The 14,762-nt window shown below is 54.3% G+C and overlaps 2 protein-coding genes across 2 annotated transcripts; one reads left to right on the top strand and one right to left on the bottom strand.

The window, feature by feature from the left end:
• Positions 1 to 485: 485 nt before the first annotated feature.
• SMARCD2 (SWI/SNF related, matrix associated, actin dependent regulator of chromatin, subfamily d, member 2) lies at positions 486 to 10,159 on the top strand. The gene is made up of 13 exons (XM_037809475.1): positions 486 to 701; positions 5,339 to 5,523; positions 5,729 to 5,771; positions 5,887 to 6,009; positions 6,753 to 6,908; positions 7,366 to 7,461; positions 7,615 to 7,716; positions 7,842 to 8,003; positions 8,175 to 8,272; positions 8,435 to 8,570; positions 8,755 to 8,877; positions 9,018 to 9,119; positions 9,196 to 10,159. The coding sequence occupies exons 1-13, from the start codon at positions 486 to 488 to the stop codon at positions 9,247 to 9,249; spliced, it is 1,596 nt and encodes a 531-aa protein (XP_037665403.1). The 3' UTR covers positions 9,250 to 10,159.
• Positions 10,160 to 10,215: 56 nt separating this feature from the next.
• On the bottom strand, positions 10,216 to 14,575 carry PSMC5 (proteasome 26S subunit, ATPase 5). The gene is made up of 12 exons (XM_037809476.1): positions 14,481 to 14,575; positions 13,852 to 13,923; positions 12,683 to 12,752; positions 12,261 to 12,358; positions 12,024 to 12,080; positions 11,710 to 11,940; positions 11,274 to 11,400; positions 10,994 to 11,184; positions 10,794 to 10,892; positions 10,601 to 10,711; positions 10,406 to 10,492; positions 10,216 to 10,304 (listed from the first exon to the last, which is right to left on the bottom strand). The coding sequence occupies exons 1-12, from the start codon at positions 14,502 to 14,504 to the stop codon at positions 10,251 to 10,253; spliced, it is 1,221 nt and encodes a 406-aa protein (XP_037665404.1). The 5' UTR covers positions 14,505 to 14,575; the 3' UTR covers positions 10,216 to 10,250.
• Between the last annotated feature and the right edge of the window lie 187 nt (positions 14,576 to 14,762).

The following is a 14,762-nucleotide window of genomic DNA, read 5'->3' on the forward strand; positions in this document are numbered from 1 at the left end:
TCCCACCGCTTGGGCGAAGGGCCGACCCGAGCGGGGCAGGCGGGACTCCAAGGATGGCGGTTAGGGGCGGTGCCTGCTAGGGGCGGGTCTCGCGAGGGGCGGGATTTGAGGAGGCATCCTAGCATTGGGTTGCTAGGTAGAGGCGGGGCCTGGTGCTGGTTTGGGTTGGGCGGGGCAAGGAGTTAGCTGCCGGCCCGGGGTAACTGGACTCAGGGGGCCAAACCTGCGGCGGCTGGGGGCGGCAGGCCGGTGCGTGGCAGATCCCGGATCCGGAGTTTCTCAGGCAGGAGCGGAATCAGGATCGGCCCAGGCCCAAATCCCGTCAGTGAGGAATTTGCGAACTTGGATTAGGAAAACCCGGAACCTGGATCAACAAACCTCAGAACCCGGAATTTAGATCGGAAAATCCCGGAGTACGGAGCACGGAACGGGCTCTGCGCGCAGTCCGGAGTCCGGATCGCGACACCGCCGGACGGGAAGGAGCGATGTCTGGCCGTGGCGCGGGCGGGTTCCCGCTGCCCCCGCTGAGTCCCGGCGGCGGCGCCGTGGCCGCGGCCTTGGGGGTACCGCCTCCCCCCACGGGCCCCGGCATGCTAGCCGGACCCGCGCTCAGGGGACCTGGGCCGGCTGGAGGCGTGGGGGGCCCTGGAACCGCCGCCTTCCGCCCTATGGGGCCCGCGGGCCCCGCAGCGCCGTACCAGGTGAGGCGGGCGGGTGAGTGAGCAGGGCCGCGAGCGCGCCCCGGGCAGAGGGTGGAGGGGGCCCAGGTGAGGGCCCTGGGGAAGCTGCCGGGCAGAGGGCACGAGGGCTCTGCATGAGGAGCTCACGGGAGCTGGTGGAAGACAAGGCCAAGGACTCTCAGGGTGCGGTTAGATGGTGGTGGAGGAGTTGGGGGAAAGGGTTAAGAGGGACCCTGGGGTGGAACGTTTGAAACAGTTGGGAGGGCCTGGGGGCTTCCCTGGCTCGGGGACTCGGAGTAGCTGGGAGGTGGAGTTGTGTGGAGGAATGGCGTGTAGGTGGGAGGGTCTGAGAAGTCTAGTGTAGATCTTAGAGTATAAGGTCCTGGGAAGTGAGGAGAAAGTTTTGGAAAAGGGGAGTCTTGAGGGCTTGCACTGAGAAACCAGGTTTACCCTTCACTGGCCTTGGTCCCACCCCAAGTTTGCCCTGTTTTTTCTAACTGAGAACTGGAAGCATTCTAGCATCCCCAACTTTGTCAGCTGCGGTGTCTGAGATGGCTCCCAGCTGCTTAGGAAGAGGAAGGGCCTGAGTTCGGGGCCCTGGGAGGCTGGGGGTAGGGCAGGGGGTTCCACCCGGGTGCAGAGGGAGACTGTACCTCAGGGAAGACCCCCAGGAGCCTTTGCTGGGGATGACCCAGGCTTAGAACAGAGACGGTGGCAGCCAGGCCTGAGGAAGAAGAGAGGCCCAGCCCAGTGACTGACCATTCCCGGCAGACTCTTTTTGGCTTTCTCCCTAGTGCTGTAGTGTCCAGGAGTTGATTAGTCTGGAGGAGCAGAGCAGCTCCACTGAGCCCTGCTGGTCTAGGGCTGGGGGAGCCTGGGAGAGTTGCTTCAAAGGGTCCTACTGCTTTGACCCTTTTGAGCTTTGAGAAGAGGGCTTCTCAGGTTCTGGTTCCAAAGGCCACTGAGAAGCAGAGACTCAGCCTTTGGTCAGTGTGTGAGGAACTCTGCCTGATCCTGCTGGTGGGGCTCATCAGCACTCTTGGGAATTGTACCCACCCTTTTCCCATCCCCTCCTCACTTCCATTTAGCCTTCAGGTTCTGACAATGCCATATGCCAACCCGTGTGCCCCAGCATTTGGCGCTAGCTTCTTGCTAATCTCCCAAAGTTTGTGCTGGGGCTTCCTCTGTCCCCTCCTCGAGTTACTAGGCAGAGGTCCCAGACATGGATCCTTGTGGAGTAGGAAGTGTGCATCCCGCCAGGACCCCAGGGCCCTCAGTTTCTGAAGAGATGGTTAACTGAGGACAGTGATTTTTTTTCCCTCTCATTCTTTATTCTTTCTTCCCTCCAAAGAAGACAAGAGGTCTGGGTCTGGGACAGAAATAGACCTGGTTCCAAGGCCTCCAGCTGGGGTCCATCTTCCCTAGCATGCCCTCCCCCTTGGGTATTCAGGGGCCCAGGATGTCCCTGAGCACCCCCTGCCTCAGTCATCCCAGCCCTTGGGCCCACTAGCTGAGACCTGGACTGTGAGCATCCCTGGGGGCCTTCTGCCTGGGAGGGACCTGGAAGCAGAGAGGGGCTTTTCAGTGCCCTTGGCATGCAGCCCATGGGAAGTGTGCCCTTGGGAAAGCCCCTGTGAGGATGGAGCCCATGTATTTTTGGGGAGTGGTCTTGGGCCTGTGACAAGGGTAAGCTGGCTGGGTGGGTTTCCTGAGCTTTGTGGTGGGGAGCTAGCAGATGGCATTGACCCTCTGCTTCCCAGGGCTTCCCATCCCTTCAGCTTCTTATCATCATCCTCTCCTCCTCTCCCTCCTCTCCTCCCCCTTTCCCTCCTCCTCCTCTAGGGAGTGGATAAAGAGGTAGGTGGGAGAGGGAGAACCTGAACCCAGCTAACTTTGGCTGAATTTGGGAGCAGGAGTGTCTGCTTGCCTTCTTTCCAAGTCCAGTTGTGTGACTTCCAAAAAAAAAGGTCTTGAGATCTGAGGAGCAAGTCGGGTTCCTGTCTGTTAGGGGTTGTGAGATGAGCTGGAAGAGTGGGAATTTGAGGGCCTGAGAAGGACAAATAGGGGAGCTTATTGACAAAAAGGAAGTGATGACCCACCTCCCTCCAGACGGTGGCTCTAGCTGTGGGTCACAGTCATCCAAGGAGCTTAAGAAAAGAAAACACGTACACATACCCCAGGGTTTGCTGGTTTCACTCCAGAGAGTTCAGTACACTTTCTACTCATGGTGGGTATGTTCTCCTTTCACTCAAGCCCTTAGTCCTAGCCACCAGGAGCATCAGGATCACAGGCTTTGGGGTGGTGATGAGCTTGCACTCCTGTGCCCCAGATCTGCATCTGTAGCTCCAGCATCAGGCCCAGCCTCCTGCCCCTGCCACCCTGGGGGATGGAGGTAGAGCCAAGCCTAGGATGTGAGCTGGCGGTGGGCCAAGGGAGAGTAGGTCATTGCCTGCTTCTGGGTCCAGTGGCCTGAGCCAGGCCTATTTATCTAGCCCGGCTGCAGGCAGGGAGTTAGGGAGGCTGAGAGTTCTGAGCTGTATTCATGGGTTTTTGTTTTTTTTTATCTTTTTACTCCGGGGTTGTGTTTTGTTTGAAGGGGGAGGAGTTCCTAGTGCTTCAAAGCCCAGGTGCAGAGCTTGGCAGAGCCAAGCTGGAACTTCATGAACTGTGAGCAGCCTTTCCTGGGCCCCTTCCTCCTCCCAGGAGAAGCCTGGGGCCCTGGGTGATCTGGGGGCCCTGAACCTGGGAAACCTGGAGCAGATGTACAGGTGTGGCCTGTGACAGAGCTCGCCTGCACTAGCTTGTCTTAGGACTTGTGTTCCCAGTGCACCTGCCTGGGGAGTGGGGCGTGGGTGATACTGTAGGAGATTTGGTGAACACCCCAGAGAGTGGCTTCGTGGGGACCACAGGGCTCCTAGCTCACACTCTGCAGAGTCCACTGTCGCAGTTGTCTTCCCATTAGGCTCAGGCATTGGGGAAAACTCAAGTCTGTGATGTTTAGGGCCTGGGTTTAGCTGTGGCCACAACATAGTTTGTTTCCTGTAATCTCTGGCTTGGCTCATTAATGCACAGAAACAGGCTGTCTTTTGCCTTTCAACAGCTCAGATGAATCTTTCCTGATGGGGAGAGACTCATGGCAGGATTTCCGAGCTCCCAGAGTTCCCCACCTTTAACTCCACTCTCCCAAAGTCTCCCCTCCCAGCCTGCCTCTCCTACTGCCTTACTAGGTCTCTGGATCATGTTTCTCTCCATCTCTGCATCTGGTCAAGAACCTGACTCTCTGTGGTGGGAACATGGGTTTAGTGCTAGATAAGGAGCTGGGGGAAGGATCTCATCTCCATGGTGAAAGTGGGGTGGTGGGGGTCCTTTGATTTGGGGCTAGTCCCCACCCAGCCTGGCTTGGTTGGCTGCTTGTGCTGGTTGCATAATCTGGGCCCTGGGGCCAGTCCTGTGAAGCTGCCAGGGACAGTGTGTGCAAGGCAGAGCTGCCAAACAGGCCTCGCAGGCAGCAGCCATGGGGGTGGTGGTGGTGGTGGTGGGGTGTAGAAGTTATTCCCAGATGGGCTCTGCAGAAATGTTGGGAAGCTGGGTTTTGGGTAGGAAATCCTTCTTCAGGCTTCTAAAAGAGGCTGCTTCTGTCACCTGGGTTACTGCTACTGACCCTGTGACTCAGATCATTGCTTTCCTGGATAATCTTATCCCCACTTTCCAGTTTGGAATTACAAGGGCTTAGTTGAGCCTGAGCCAGCCCTGACTGCCAGGTGGTGCCTGGATCATGGGCAGAGCCCAGGTGCCTGCTGTTCTTTTTTTTCCACAGGCCACCCAGGAGCCATGGCTTCCCTTTTGGGGTCTTCTTGCAAGAGGGTAGGGGCGGGGCATTAGGGAGGTGAGAGAAGGGTCCAGTTCTGGGTTGTGAGCAGGGGCCATATGGTGACCAGATGGTCTCTGTACTTTGCCTGAGACCACCCCTGCCAGTTGGGACATACTCCAAGCCATCCTGTTGCAGCTTTCTTACCCGGGATGCCACTACCTGTCTCCCTTCAGTCACACCAGCTGGCTGGTGACAGGGCTGCTTGTTGGGGCTTTGCCCCTGGGCCTCAGGGCATCCTTGATTATGTGTCCACCTGCTTACATCCCACTATACCCCCGTGTCTTGGCTGCCATGACACTGCCCCATGCCTCCCGTGCCAGTGCTCTCCTCGGCATCTCTCTCGAGCTGGGGGAAGGAAAAGGATGGGATCACCTAGTGGGGCTATGGAGGGTCTCAAGGGTGACGCAAAGCCTGCTGGTCCCAGGGAGCAGGAGTACAGCATTCTGGGAGCGGAGGGTGGGCCCTGGGGTCCCAGGCAGCTCCCTCAGGCCCTGCTCTCCATAGGCAGCATTCTCCTCCCGCCCCCTGGGCTCTGGCAGGGCTGCTCCCGCCTCATCCACCTCATTCGCTGGCACTGCAGCCAGGGCGGTTGAAGGGGGCGGGGCAGGTGTGGTTTACGCTTCTGCTTTCAGGCGCCTGCTCCCCTTTGTCTCCTGGCACTCCGGCCTGGGCTCTGCAGTGCGCGCTCAGGGCTGGACCTGGCTGGGGGAAGATGGAGGGAATGGGCTCTGGGCCCCATAGGGCCCTGCCACTGACCTATGCCCCACCCTTGGCCCACTTCCCTCAGCGGCCCGGCTTGTCGCCAGGGAGCCGGATGCCCATGGCTGGCCTGCAGGTGGGACCCCCTGCCGGGTCCCCATTTGGCACAGCGGCTCCACTTCGACCTGGCATGCCACCCGCCATGATGGACCCATTCCGAAAACGCCTCCTCGTGCCCCAGGCCCAGCCCCCGATGCCTGCCCAGCGCCGGGGGTAAGAACGTCCTGTTGATCCCTCCCTGCCTGGCACAACTCTAGTGGTAACAGCATTATCTTCTACCCTAACTGCTGTGATGACTGAGGCAGATTCCTGGTTCTCTTTGGGTCCGGTTCTGGGGCTGGAGAGGTGGATGAGGTGGGTGGGGGTGGGGAGTGTCCTTTGGAGTACTGGCCTCTTAATGGGTCTCTGTCCTCCCCAGGCTAAAAAGGAGGAAGATGGCGGATAAGGTTCTACCTCAGCGAGTGAGTGTGTAGGGAGGGGGACCTAGGAGGCCTGCCCAGTGGCTGGGGGCAGGGGTGGGAGGGAAGGAGCTGGAGCTGCAGCTAATGCAGTGGACGGATTCCTCCCTTCCTCAAGATTCGGGAGCTGGTCCCAGAATCTCAGGCGTACATGGATCTTTTGGCTTTTGAGCGGAAGCTGGACCAGACCATTGCTCGCAAGCGGATGGAGATCCAGGAGGCCATCAAAAAGCCCCTGACGGTGTGTGCAGCTCTGAGCACCCCCGGGCCCCCCCAGGCCTCCTCTGTCCCTCCCGAGGGAGCCCGCGAGGGTCTGCATGGGGCTAGAGCAGGATGTGGCCCAGCAGTGGCGCATGAACTCAATTTGATGTGTGGGTGTCAGCATTTTTTTAATGAAGTACAAAATTGTAAGAATTATAACAGTATTATTTTATGAAACTTTTGTTTCAGATATTTTTATATATATGTAAGGGAATCCTGGGTCATGATTTAAAAGGCTTATCTTATAGATCATGGTCAAAAGTTTGTAAGCCACTAGTCTAGAGGGTACATAAGGGTAGTTCCTGTCTCCATCCCCATTCTTTTTTTTTTTTTTTTTTAATAATCTAGAACATTCTCTTGCCCCTCAATGGTGAAGTCTTTCCAAGAGGCCAAGATATTTTGGGGCCATGTGGGTGTTTGGGTTTCATTTAAAATATGAGGCAGAGACTTCTGATTTGCCCGATAGTACGCTGTATGTGCCTCTGTCGTACCACTGGTACCGTTGTGTTGGAACTGTCAGTAGTGCGTCTGTTTCCCCCATAAACGTGTGAGTTCCTCAGAGGTCAGGACTGGGATTTACTGCTTCCAATTCCCACTGCCTAGCACAGTGCCTGGCCCAGAGCACACGATATTAATTGTTGAATGTGTGAATATTGGAAGATTGGGTAGCATTGTTTTCCAACATGTTGGTCTACTTCTAATTGACTGTCTTTCTTTCTTTAGCAAAAGCGAAAGCTTCGGATCTACATATCCAATACATTTAGTCCCAGCAAGGCAGAAGGTGATAGTACAGGAACTACAGGGACCCCAGGGGGGACCCCAACAGGGGACAAGGTGGCTTCCTGGGAACTCCGAGTGGAGGGAAAACTGCTAGATGATGTGAGTTGGGGAAGGGGGTGTCTGGAGGGGAGGTGGCCTGTGTGGGTTTAAGATGGGGGCCAGACACATGGGTACTCAGAGAAGTCCTGCTGTAGGGAGAGGGCAAGGCTGTGCTTTGCACAGTTCCACACAAGTTAGCGGCTGGAGATTTGTCTTGTATGGTTATTACAATAATTTTCCTACAGATGACAGTAAAGTGTCTTGAGGAAGGGGATCCCCTTTCTAATTCGCACTGTCCCTTAATGGCTAGCAGAAGGGTTACACAGAGAACCCTTTTCCGGCCTCCAGTCTCTCACTTTGCCACGTCTAACTGCTTCCCTCAATGCCCAAGGATCCTGGTACCCCGAGCTCCAGGGCTGAAACCATACTCCTCTTCTTTGTGCTTAGCACAGCTTTGGATTCAAGAGAGGGAGCTCAGAAGTACCCTCCATTTCACACCCTTTCTTTCCATCCCCAGCCTAGCAAACAGAAGAGGAAGTTTTCTTCATTCTTTAAGAGTCTTGTCATTGAGCTGGACAAGGAACTGTATGGGCCTGACAATCACCTGGTGGAGGTGCGAGTAGACCTGGGGCAGGGGGAGGAAAAGGGGCCTGAAGCCGTTGAGAGCACCAGGCTGATGTGCTTGGTGGAAAGGGAAATGGCCTTGAACCCTGGTAGGGCCAGGGGTGCCTGCTCATCCACTCTCTGCTCCCCTCCTCCCTGCCAGTGGCATCGGATGCCCACCACCCAGGAGACAGATGGCTTCCAAGTGAAGCGGCCTGGAGACCTCAATGTCAAGTGCACCCTCCTGCTCATGCTGGATCATCAGGTGACAGATGCCCTGGGGCCATAGGGACTCAGCTGGGGAGAGGAACAGCCTTCCTGTCCCTGCCCTCTTCCACTTTGTGTTCTCACAAGGACCCCTCCTTTAGCTCCCCTCTATCCGGTCCCCAGCCTCCCCAGTACAAATTGGACCCCCGACTGGCAAGGCTGCTGGGAGTGCACACACAGACCAGAGCTGCCATCATGCAGGCCCTGTGGCTCTACATCAAACACAACCAGCTGCAGGATGGACACGAGCGCGAGTACATCAATTGCAACCGTTACTTCCGCCAGGTGACCTGGAGGCCATCCCTCCTTTGTACCCTCTAAGCCCCCACCTAACCCACTGCTTAGGTTCCCTCTGGGCTAGTTCCTGGCCACATTCAGACTGCTGCCCTTACTGCCCATGAAACAGTCCGCTTCCCCCTGATGCCCTCAACCCCCAGCCTTTGGTACTCTCTGCAGATCTTCAGTTGTGGTCGACTCCGTTTCTCCGAGATTCCCATGAAGCTGGCTGGGTTGCTGCAGCATCCAGACCCCATTGTCATCAACCACGTCATTAGGTAAATGCAAGGACGAGGGTGGGAGGGCGCTTTAAAGCCAAAGAGAGAAGCACAGGCCTGGTTTCTGCTCCCTGTGTGCCCAGTGTGGGCCCCAGGTTTGGCCCAGGTGGGTGGGATGATCATAGCTGTGCCCCTCCCCACCCTTCCTGTGTGCTGCCGCAGTGTGGACCCCAACGACCAGAAGAAGACCGCCTGTTACGATATTGACGTGGAGGTGGACGACCCACTGAAGGCCCAGATGAGCAACTTTCTGGCCTCTACCACCAATCAGCAGGAGATTGCCTCCCTTGACGTCAAGGTGGACCTTCTGTCTCCACAACCTCCTCTGGGGCCCAAGATGGAAGTGGCAGGCTCTGTTGGACACTTCCCTACACTTACTGCCTTGGGAATGGGAGGGTTCCTGTCCTGGTCCTTCGGGTTAGACCTGGGGACAGACCCCCTGGGGGCGGGGGCCAGTCTGACACATGTACCACTTTTACCAGATCCACGAGACCATTGAGTCCATCAACCAGCTGAAGACCCAGAGGGATTTCATGCTCAGCTTTAGCACTGACCCCCAGGATTTCATCCAGGAATGGCTACGTTCACAGCGCCGAGACCTCAAGGTATAGTCCTCTTTCTTGAGGGCCATTCTGTGTTAAGCTCTGGGTAGCCCTCCCATCGCCCATCACTTTATTACTGCTTCAGGGGCAGGTTGGCCCAGGGGTGGGAATTATGCTGCGGCTTTTCTCGTGGCTCTTCACAGATCATCACTGATGTGATTGGGAATCCCGAGGAAGAGAGACGAGCTGCTTTCTACCACCAGCCATGGGCCCAAGAAGCAGTGGGGAGGCACATCTTTGCCAAGGTGAGGCTCTGCCCTGCTTCGCTCCTTTGGTTGTGAATAACAAGAGGCCCAAGTTACCAGTCTCTTCTTTCTTCAGGTGCAGCAGCGAAGGCAGGAACTGGAACAGGTGCTGGGAATTCGCCTGACCTAACTGCTCAGGGATCTTTTCTTTACTCCCCAGCCCTGGAGCCATCCCTTCCTCAGCCTGGAAGGGGAGGGACCGTCCTTTGGGTCCTGGCTGGGGTTGCAGACTCGTAGGATAAGGAGGGGTGACGGGTGTCTCCTGTCACCCTCTACCCGCCAGCTTTAGTTTCATAAATGTAGTGATAGGATTCCTTGTTGCTTGGGTTCCCAAAGCCTTATTACTTACCTTATGCATTGGCTTTAATTGGGTTCAAAACAAGATGCCTCCTCTGCCCCCTGTAAGACTGCTGGAGGCTGTGCTTTGACATTGTAACAGACATTTCAGAACCAAAAGCCGCTGGGTTTGCATGTTTACAGGCTCCCCCTCGGGGCGAGTGTCAGAGCTGCCTCTGGGGAGCTAGGTCAGGAAGGGGGGCCCAGCCCAGATTCTCCCTGGCCTTCCTAAACCAAAGTGTTTTTTTTTGCCATTCCTACAAGCCCAGCCTTGCTGCTGGTTTTTTCCTTTCTTTTGGGTATTTGCACTATTTGGGGAGCAGGTTTTTCTATGCAGAAGCCACTTTTTTTTTGTACAGGGGTAAGTCTGGGTTTTTCAGGGAGCCCCATTTTGTGCCTCCTCCCTTATTTTCTTTCCTCAATCTATGCAAGCGGCTCCAGCCGCCATCATCTCCCGGGGTGCCAGATAGGGCTGCCACCCCAGCTTTTGGGCCCAGGGAGGTGAAGCCTCCTGGAGAGAGGGGATACTCGTTATCTAGCATGGCCTGAGGTGTGGGAGTGCATGGTGGGGAGTACGTGAAGGGGAGGTTTGGAGGATTGTTGTTGCCCTTTGGAGCTTAGTAAGGAGGGTGGGCCTAGGGCTTGGCAAGTGCCACTTCTGGCAGGTTTGGAGATTTCCAAATAAATCCTTTTGTTTATTGGTAGTTCCCAGACCTGGTCATTTTACAGTGCAGCTACTCATTAACACTGAAGTCCTAGAGCTTGTCCCACAGAACTTTATTTGAGGAAACCACCTCACTTCCAGAGTTTCTTGATGGACATGTTTTTCTCACTATCCTTCTGCATGACCTGGAGAGAGAACATTTGGTTATAAAGTGGGTGAATGCACAGCCTATTCCCACTGTTCCCAAGCAACCACCGGCACAGGGAGAAAAGTGGAGGTCGTATACCTTGGCTACTGCCATCTCAAAGTCCTCTTGGGTGACATGGACTCGCCGTTCCCGCAGGGCATACATGCCAGCTTCTGTACACACACCCTTAGCAGGGAAAAGAAAACAAGGCACTGTTAGTGTGTTCCTCAGTCCTGAATATGGGCCCCTGAACCCAGAGTTTCCTGCCTCTATCCTTTTGGGTACTCCAGTTACCTTCACTTCAGCCCCCGATGCTCCTGGCATGAGCTCGGCAATTTTTCTCAGGTTGATCCCCCGGGTTAGGTTCATTTTCCGAGAATGGATCTTCAGAATATCCAGCCGGGCCTAGAGACCAGAGGGGAAAGGACTGATACCTATTCCTCTATCCTCAGAGCCAGAGCCACTCCCAGCATGACCCATCACAAACCTCCTCATTGGGGGGTGGGAATTCAATTTTTCTGTCGATGCGCCCTGGGCGAAGCAGTGCTGAGTCCAGGATGTCAATCCTATTAGTAGCCATGATGACCTGATGAGAGAAAGGGGGGTGTGGTATTAGCCAAGCTCTTCCTCAGCTTGCAGATCAGCCAAGGCCTTCCCTTGGTTCATCCCAAGGCTGACACCACTTACCTTGATATTCTTGGTGGCCTCAAAGCCGTCCAGCTGGTTGAGCAGCTCCAGCATTGTGCGCTGCACCTCACTGTCCCCTCCAGAACCCCCTTCCAGCCGTGAGGAGCCAATGGAGTCGATTTCGTCCATGAAGATGATGGACGGAGCGTGTTCTCGAGCCATTACAAAGAGCTCCCTCACCATTCTGGCCCCTGCGCAGAGGCCAAGCTGGTGTTAGGGACAGATGAGACCTTTGCCTCCCTCACTTCCACTTGGTTCTCACGTTCCCAGCCATGATTACCTTCCCCAATGAATTTCTGTACCAATTCAGAGCCAGAGACACGGATAAAGGTGCAGTCCGTATGATGAGCCACAGCCCGGGCCAACAGTGTCTTCCCAGTGCCTGGGGGTCCATACAACAGCACTCCCTAGAGGGAAAGAGGGGGACTCAGAATAGAAAGCCAGCCTCCTCCTTTCATTCAATGAACATTTACTGAATGTTCACTGTGGCATGCTCGAGACTAGGGATACAAAAACAATGTCAATGTCCCTTCTATAGCTCACATCCAAATCACCTCAGAGCCCCAGAAACATCACTCCCCCAACCTCTCTTCAGTGGAGAGGGGCTGGCCCAAGTGGGCTGCAGTCTATCCTGACACCCCACCCGGACTCAGTCTGGCCTAAGGTAGGAGGGGTATAACACAGTATGGCCCTCCCAAAGAAGCCCTGCTCCTCACTTTAGGTTGTGCAATGCCCAAGGCTTCAAAGAGCTCGGGATGCTTAACAGGCAGCTCAATCACTTCTTTGATTTCCTTGATCTGCTTGTCCAGTCCACCAATCATCTCGTAAGTTGAGTCTGGCACCTTCTCCACCATCATCAATGACACTAGTGGGTCCACCTTGTTGGGCAGGATCTTGTGCAAAGTATAGCTGTCATTCCTTAGAGCCACCCGGCAATTGGGTGTCACCTGGGCAAGGGGAGCAAAAGAGTCTGAAGACATGCTGCCGTGGGAGCTGACCCTTAAACCTAAGCCCTACCTACCATACTCACATCATTGATGTCAATGTTCTTGTCCACATCTACAACAAACTTGCCCTCGGGATGTACCTAGAAGAAACAAGGGCTCATGACCTTCCTTGTCAGCCACCAAGTCACCAACCCTACCCAGGAAGACCCATGAGAATCCTAGAATAACATGACAGAACATGGTCCTTCCAAGGCTCCACACAAAGGGGCAGGAATGCAGTGGGCAACTGAGGCTGGTCCCTAGGGTCATACCACCTTTACCTTAACTAACACTTTTTTTTTATCCATGGCCCGGACAACTTCCCCCACATAGGAGCCCTGTTCCTGCAGCAGCTGGAGCTCCTCCCGCAACAGACGAACTAGGTGGGAAAACAGACATAATGGTCACCCACTAAGGTGACTTTTCCTCCATATTCAATTCAACAACATGAACATTTTGAAGTTTTGAAGAGAAGGTCATGAAAAAAGTCAAAATACTTAATTTTAAGGGGATTATAGCTCAGGAAAGTAATGTGCACATGAAACAGCTACATGAAGACAATGCAAAGCATTACTTTGGACTGGGAGAAAACAATAAGCGCTATTGTTCTCACAGACAGGAACAGAGACAGTTCAGAGAGCTCAGGAACGGTCAGACCTCAGCCACTGCCCACATGCTGCCTTCCCACCCCCCCTGCCCTCACCTTTTGCATTTAGCTCATTCCTCTGTGCCTGCAGCCGCCGGAGGTTTTGACTCTTGTCATTCACAATCAGCTGTAGAGGACAAGAGATGGATGGTATTACCAAGGGCAGAAGATGATAGGAAGATCTTGACCAAGACCCTTCATAAGCTGAGTGAGGGAAGGGCACAGAGCACCTGCATGTTGTTTCAGGTTCTCTAATGTTATTCTTATGTCCTATCCTCTAAGAGTCCCTCTGGAGCCTGGAGCAGCCATCAGAAAAGGCTACTTGTCCAATACTGGTCCAGAAATAACAGACCCTAGTAGAGAAAAGTTACAGCTGGTTCATGTAGTGAATTTTGGGGGACACAACATGGTATGGTGGAAGGACTTCTAGCGTTTGAGTCAGAAACCTGAGTTGTTACCTAGCTGACCATTGCCAGCTAGGTAAAGCTAAGACAAGATACTTGGAAGATCTGTTTCCAGATACATGGTATAGCATCATCCACTCTGCTTCTTTTTAGGACTATTGTGAGGAACAAATGAAATCACACATAAAAACATTTGTAAGATGGTAAACGAAACATAATACTTGCAAATGTAGCTGGAGTTCAGAAATTTTCCATGTGGCTTCTCCCCCATCCAATTTATATATTCTTTTTATTTGTTTGGTCACTGCTCCCTCTTAAGGCCAGAGCCCTGGGTGGCCCAATTCCTTTTTATTCAGGCCCATGAAGCAAGCACTGTCCAGAGCCCACAATGCTGTTTCCCTCACACTCTCATTTAACCTGCCCCAAATCCCTTGTGGTAAGTCATCTCCTGAGCCTCTACCCTTTTATAAAAAATTCTCTCATTTAGGTCTCTTCCAAAAAGAATGGCCTTCAGCTTTGTGTACCTGTGCTGTTAAAATTCGACTCCTGAAGATGTGTAACAAATTGTGAATACTGATTAACCTCAAAGGAGTGGGACTTAAGGAGAACAACAGATTACCAACTGCATATACTTTATATTGCTGGCTTGTTACTTCTAAAATGTACACGTCTCTAAAAAACTAAAAAGAAACAAGAAAAGGAAGGCAAGACTCTTCAACCGCACCCCCCCCCCCCCCCACAGTGGAATTCCATGGATTTATAGAAACGTGCTTCAATCCATCCTTCACTCCCCTCCCAGCTCCCTCTGGAGTCCCTCCTCACCTGAAGTTCTTCTATCTTGGAAAGGTAATATTGGCGGAGTCCACTGCCTGCCTTCCCCTCTTCCAGCTCCATCTGAAGACAGTGGAATTATTAAACCACAGGCTAAGCATGGAAGGGTAAAGACCACAAGACTTAAATGACAGGAAGCTTTGTGTAGTAAAAAGTTTGGACATCGAAGGCTTAAGATTTGGGTTCTAATCTCTTCTGAAGCCCCTCCGTCTCCCCCACCCCCGCCCCCATTTTCACATGACTAAAATAAAACGCGAATAGGAAGATCAAGGTATACACGGGAGCGCTTTGTAACATGTCAAGCACCACACAAACCCGAGGTGTTACAAACGGAGAGGACAGGAAGGACGGGTGCCCTGTCCCCAATCTACCTGCGACTCGCGGCTGGCCCCGATGCTGCTCCCATCCCTCCTCTCTCTTATTCCCACTGGGTTCGCCCCTCACGGCCCTGCCCTCATTCACCACGGGCGGCGCTGACACAGCAGATACGGTCCCAGGCCGGGCCCGGTCTGGACTGGCCCACTTGTCCACCCTAACCATCTTGTCCCGGCCCGCTCCCCACCTCGGTTCACGCCTGCTCTGCACCCAGCCCCGGTCCCTGCTCCGCCGACGCTCCATACCTGCTCTGGCCCGTCAAGCGCCATTTTCCTTCTTCAGCGGAGGCCGCGGACATGAGTCTTGATACGCAAGCGCAGAAGCAGCAACTTGGGCAAGACCGAGGCCTGGGAAAGAGAACAGTTCCGGGTCAATGGGCGGGGCATGCAGAAGGCTAACTATTAGGGCCCGTGATGCGATAGTGGCTTCTCGAGCCAGCAGTTTTGGGAAGGGGTTGGAGATAGGACAGAGCTCCCAAACGTTGCCCTCTAGAAGCTGTTTTTAGTTTATGTAATCCACCCTCCCGC

The sequence above is a fragment of the Choloepus didactylus genome, chromosome 18 (genome assembly GCF_015220235.1).
Source record: "Choloepus didactylus isolate mChoDid1 chromosome 18, mChoDid1.pri, whole genome shotgun sequence".
Classification (NCBI taxonomy): Eukaryota; Metazoa; Chordata; class Mammalia; order Pilosa; family Megalonychidae; genus Choloepus; species Choloepus didactylus.